Below are 5,695 nucleotides of genomic sequence, written 5' to 3' on the forward strand. Positions count from 1 at the left end.
TTCTGCCGGCCCAGGAACTACAGATCCCGGCGTGCCCCGCGGGAAGCGAGCCCAGGCGGAGGCGGGGACGAGAGCGGAAGCGGCTGGCGCTCGGCACGCCGGGACTCGTAGTCCGAAGGCGGCAGCCACCGCGGCCCGAGGCCGTGCCCCGCGTATTTGAAAATTCCCGCGGAGGCTCGCGGCGGCTCTCGCGAGATCTCCTTCCTCTTCCCCCCCCTGCTCCCCGTCCCGTCCCGCCCCCCGCGCGGCGGGTGAGCGAGCGAGGTGGGTGCGGGGGCGCGCGGGCCGGGCCGGGCCGGGCCGTTGTGGGCGCTGCGGGAGCGGGAGATGCGGCCGCCACCGCCGGCACGTACCGGGACAGCGGGGTGGGATGGGCTGCGCCGCGCTGGGATGGGCTGCGCTGCGCTAGGGAAGCGGCGCGGGCAGGAGGAGGCGGTGGCGGCGGCGACCCCCGCCCCCCCGCCCGCTCGCTTTCGTTCGTCCCTTTCTTCCCTCTCGCCCGTCCCAGCCGGTACCGGGCGCTCCCGAGCGGCCCAGGCCGGCACCGCCGCTGGCGCAGCGCGGGCCCGCGGGGGCCTCGGGCCCGCCCGTCCCTTATGTAAGTGACCCCCGGGCTGCGGCGCCCTGCCCGCCGCACATGTGCCGGCTCCCGGCGGCGGGGCAGGCCCGGGCGGCGCGGCCTGGGCAGCGCACATGGGAGGGAGGCTCCGCGGCCGGGAGCTCTGCCGGGCTGGGGGGCGTGGGGGATGCGGCGGCTGCCGGCGGGAGCTTTGCCTCTTGCCCGGTCAGCTGCGCACGCCCGCTGCTCTCGCTCCTTCGGTCACGTTCTTGGAGGGGTTTTCTTTTCTTTTAATTCCACCTTCCCTCCCCCCACCCGCCCCCCCCGACGTGTATTCCATGAGGAGGCGGGAAATGCTCTCTGTGCGCGGAGCGGCGACTGCGGGACGAGGGATGAGTGTAATGGGGAGGGCACAGCTTCACGGGAATCCAGTGCGATTTGTGGGGGTCTCTTTGCATGAAGCAAAGCATCGTACAGCAAAGTTGCTGGCTTAAACGAAAGTGCTCAGCGTCTTCCGTACTAAAGCGTGACTCCAGGTCTGGAGCTTCTGCCGGTAGAAAGGTCGGGGTCAGTCTTTTAGGTTTAACAATTGCTTCTTGATCACGTCAGGGGAAATCAGGAGAGTTTTGGGGACTTGATTGTGTCGGGAATGCTGCACTCGGTGTGGGGTGTAGGGCCAAGCGTGGCCGTTCAGGTGCTTTTGCGGGGCCGGTCGGTGTGGGTGACGGTGTCAGCCTTGGCTGGCAGCTGTCCCAGCGTTTGGGCACAGCTCTGGATCCTGTGCTGCGGAGGACAGCTCCTCATTCATGTGCTGTCTCAACTCTCCTTCCTGGTCGATATGTCTGGGTTGGCTTTTTCAAGTCAGCGCAATTAGCACGATCAGCCTTCTGTTAATTCAGTGTCTTCTGGCTAGTAAGGTGTTGGATATAGTTTTAGAGAAAGAGTGGTGACAGGCCTTTGGTGGTGTGACTTTGTTTTACTTGTGTGAATGAGAGAATGGAATCCTCAAATTGGTAAGAGAGAGTCACCAAACACCAGGGCCTGTTGAATGGGATACAAATGTTTGTGCAGTTGAGCTTGTCAGATTGCTGGTTGTAAAATCCTATTTGGAAATTAGATATTCCAAATCTATCTGGATACGCTGCTGGGCAGCCTGCTCTAGGTGACCCTGCTTGAGCAGGGAGATTGGAACAGATGACCTCCCGTGATTCTGGCAGGTCTTTCTCTTTGTTGTGATTCTGGAATTTGTGCTGAAAGCATGAGTGGTGTGATGGAATATCGGTGCGGTATGCTGGAAATGTCTTCTGTAATACAGTAGGAAAACAAAGGAGCAGATAGAGAGATGAGAGATGGCAGCAAGGCCTCTCTTTTGGTGTTAGTGAGGTCAACATGTCCTGTGAAATCATGTCTTCAGCTGTGACTGACCATATTTTTAGCTTTTTCTTTAGTAAGCCCATAACATTGTTGGCCTGTGAAACTGATTTTCATGTACTACCATCAGTCAAAAGTGACATTTTAGAACTCTGATTTGGCCGTATATGATTGTGCTTGAACATGCAATTTCTCTTTTTCTCTCTTTTTTTTTTTTTTTTCCCCTGGAGCTTTTTAATCCAAAAATCTATCACAGCCTTTCTTTGGAAATAGTTCATGATGTTTGAAAGTACCTAGGGTGAAGAAGAATGGTCATTTTGGCAACTTGCACACACACCGCTTTGCTGTAGGATACCGCTGGGAGGTTGGATTCTGGTTTGTTCCTGAAGAATGGGAGTAAGCCTGTGGCATTTCATCCTAATCTAATTTCTAACAGAAATAGGAATGTGATTGTAGTAATTTTTTTCAAAGAGAGCAGAAATGCAGTTGCTGTTAGATATATCTCTTAAAGAAGAGGCTTCTAGCTCTAACTATTTTCTCTCTGTTTTGATTTCCCAGTAATCTGTGATTTAACTAAGCAGAATGATGCAAGTAAAACATCCTAATAGACATATCGCTATATATTGTTCATAATTTATTATTACGTTTCTCATCCTTGTTCCATATGGCCAAGCCAGGTTTCTGGAATAAAGGAATTGTTTAAAACGCTCATTGGCTTACTGGAGGAAACCTGCACTGGCCTGAACTTGAGAGCAAACATTCATTTGTTACATGAATGGTCCAGGTGTTGGAGTGTTGCTTATTTGACAGTTCTCACTGGTGTGCTTGGACTGATAAGCATGTTTGATTTGGACTGTGGACAGGACTACACTGTGTCAAAGTATGAGCTATCCATCAGAGAGGAATTCTCTCTGAGTTAGTGGGAAGTTTGAGGTGGTGAGCGGTTTGCTTTAAACTCGTCTCCATAATAGAATATCTTTAAATTCGATTACCAGTTTGGCCAAACAAGGTACTACGCTCTTGGCAAGTAGCAGTGGCCCAGGAAGGGTCTCTCAGGGTGACTCATGGGGAGCACGCAGCTGAGAAGTTCCCTTGCATGCTACTGCCTGCCCTACTGGAAGATATTTGTCCACTCTTTTCTTAAAATTATCTTGCTATTACTGTGATATATTGTATTAATAATCATAACATTCTTACCACACAGGCATCTCTATGCTTATTTATGCAAAAATTTTTTTTAATTCATTACAATAATTTTGAAATTTTGGCCTCTTTTCTAAAACTCCTTAATATTTGTTTTCAGAGTCAGTGTTCTCCATTAAAGCAGGATTGACCAATTGAATTTTAAAATAGGCAACTCAGGGCAGGTTCAGGGTGATTGTTCAGTGCTTTCATTAATTATTTGGACAACGGGGCAGAGTGTACACTTCATAAGTTGGTTGATGATACAAAACTGGAAAGAGTGGTCATACACCAGTGGGTCTTGCTGGCACCCAGAGGGACTCTGTCAGGCTGGAGAAATAGACTGACAGGAACCTCCTGCAGTTCAACAAGGGGAAGTGCAAAGTCCTGCACCGGGGGAGGAACAACCCCAGGCACCAATATGTGCTGGGGGCTGCCCAACTGGAAAGAGCTTGGCAGAAAAGGCCGTGGAAGTCCTGGTGGCCCCCCAGTGATGGTGAGCCAGCACTTTGCTGTCCCTGCAGCAAAGAGGGCTGATGGTCTCCTGAGCTGTGTGAGGAGGAGCACTGCCAGGAGGTGGAGGGAGGTGATCGTTGCTCTAGTCCAGCACTGGTGAGGCTACAGCTGGAATGCTGTGTCCAGGTGTGGGCTCCACAGTGTAATAGAGAGATGAAGGTAGTGGAAAGAGTGCAGCAAAGGGCCACAGAGGTGGTTAGAGGGGATTGGAGCACCTCTTCTCTGAGGAGAGGCTGGAACCACTCAGCCTGGAGAAGAGAAGGCTCAGGGGGGATCTCATCAATTCATTTCAATACCTGAAGGGAGGGTGTAAAGCAGATGGAACCAGGAACATTCCAGTGGTGCCCAGTGACAGCCTCAAAGGCAATGGGCACACACAGAAACATTTTGGAGATGCTATTCACCTACTAGATGCACCTCCCTTAGTCTTTGGTGTTAGGGGTCACTCCTAAAACATATCCATTAAGTCCTTACAGTTAAAGTCAGTCAGAATGCTGGTGAAATTGTGGGTCTCTACTCTCTGGAGGCGCTGGATGCAGTGCAGAAGTTGTCACTTGGAACTGATGGCAAGTACCCAAAAGGAAATCCAGCAAAACTACTGCAAATAAGTTGTCCCATTTGGAACTTGCTCTGTGCTAGTAGTGAATGCTGGCAGAGCGGTCAGGCCTGGCTGCAGCAGCGTCCTGCAATAGTGGCTTTGCCATCAGCAACATCATTCTTAAAATGTTGACTTGTGCTTAGAGCAGGACCTGAGTTACCCTTCCTGGGCTTCCCGTGCTCGTTGTTGTCTCGCCGGCAGCAGATACAGGAGCACAACCCAGGCACAGTGACCTGTGTGTAATATCTCGAGATGGTATGAAGAAAGCAGTGCTGTTTGAACAAGATAATTGAATCTGTCTTGTCTTCCAGAGGCCTTTACCATAACCCAGACAACTTTCAAAACACAATTACTTAAAGTAGTGTGTATGAAATGTTTCATGTTTAGCCACCTGTTTAATCCTGTAAGTCAGTTCAGCTCTTCAGGTTTTCCACAAAAAAAATCTGTCTTGACGTACTGAAACGAACTCTTGTGGGGCACCTGCAGAGATGTGAAGCTATAAGAGACCTAGAAATTTTTGTCAAGTACTGCAGAGATGTGGTAAAGAAAGGCAATTGGAAGGAAGGGACAGGAATAAGGAAAATGGGGACTTCAGTACAGAAAAACCCCAGTGTTTTGAAATGCTATGTTATGTTTACCTCCTGAGTGTATGGAAAAGTACTCTCTAATTCATGAGCTATGGAAGTCAGTATTGCTTGGAAATATCAGCAGTACATTTTCTGGAAGAATTTGATGAGAATGAAGAACTTTGCATTCCTAGATGTCCAAAATAAACACGCAGCAAGTGAACAAGGACATAAATGATGTGTGATTTCTACTAAAAGACAATTGACAAAAAGTATTAAAGTACTAAATCAAGGGAGAGGACAAATGGAAAGTTATACCTCTTGCTGAGACATTTTTTAATACATAATTTTTCTGAAATCACATCTTGCTAACCTGTGTGAGTAGACTTGAACTTGATGTGTTGTTTTCTTCCCTGTTTTTTATACTGTCCATACCTCTGTGCCACTTTTTGTTGCTGATCTCATCAGCATCAGAAAAAACAAGTTTTCTCCTGTTGCTCTGCTGTGAGAAGAAAAATTGCCATAAATTCCCTTTTTTTTTTTTTTTTTAACAAAAGAGCTACAGGTGAGGTATAGGAGATTTTTCACTACATACTGATGAAACTTGGTCATTCTCAAAAATATTTATAGCTGACATGAAACTCATTTTACCTTTTATTTTTTCTTTATTTTCAGTGAAGAATGCGAGACCTAACAGCTCAGGTAACGAGCAGTCTGCTGCAGTTCCCAGAGGTGACTGTTGAGGCACTTGGGGAAGATGAGATCACCCTAGACTCTGTGCTGTGTGGGAAGTTTTCTGGAGGTGAGCATTTTCCTTTGAATTTGGTCTTGGTTTAAAGTTGCTACTGCCTTAAGCCCAGGGTCATAGCACCAGGTTGGTTCTGTTAAAATGCATCAAGTTCT

At 48.9% G+C, this 5,695-nt stretch overlaps 1 protein-coding gene across 1 annotated transcript in view; it reads left to right on the plus strand.

The window, feature by feature from the left end:
• Positions 1 to 271: 271 nt before the first annotated feature.
• AHCTF1 (AT-hook containing transcription factor 1) overlaps positions 272 to 5,695 on the plus strand; it is a 46,919-nt gene continuing 41,495 nt past the window's right edge. Inside the window, exons 1-2 of the mRNA XM_027899166.1 lie at positions 272 to 345; positions 5,468 to 5,598. Coding sequence (XP_027754967.1) covers positions 5,474 to 5,598 — 125 coding nt within the window. The 5' untranslated portion in view covers positions 272 to 345; positions 5,468 to 5,473. The remainder of the gene's footprint in view (positions 346 to 5,467; positions 5,599 to 5,695) is intronic.

This window comes from Empidonax traillii, unplaced genomic scaffold, assembly GCF_003031625.1.
Source record: "Empidonax traillii isolate 1590-97213 ecotype Southwest subspecies unplaced genomic scaffold, ASM303162v1 scaffold648:size464035, whole genome shotgun sequence".
Taxonomy (NCBI): domain Eukaryota; kingdom Metazoa; phylum Chordata; class Aves; order Passeriformes; family Tyrannidae; genus Empidonax; species Empidonax traillii.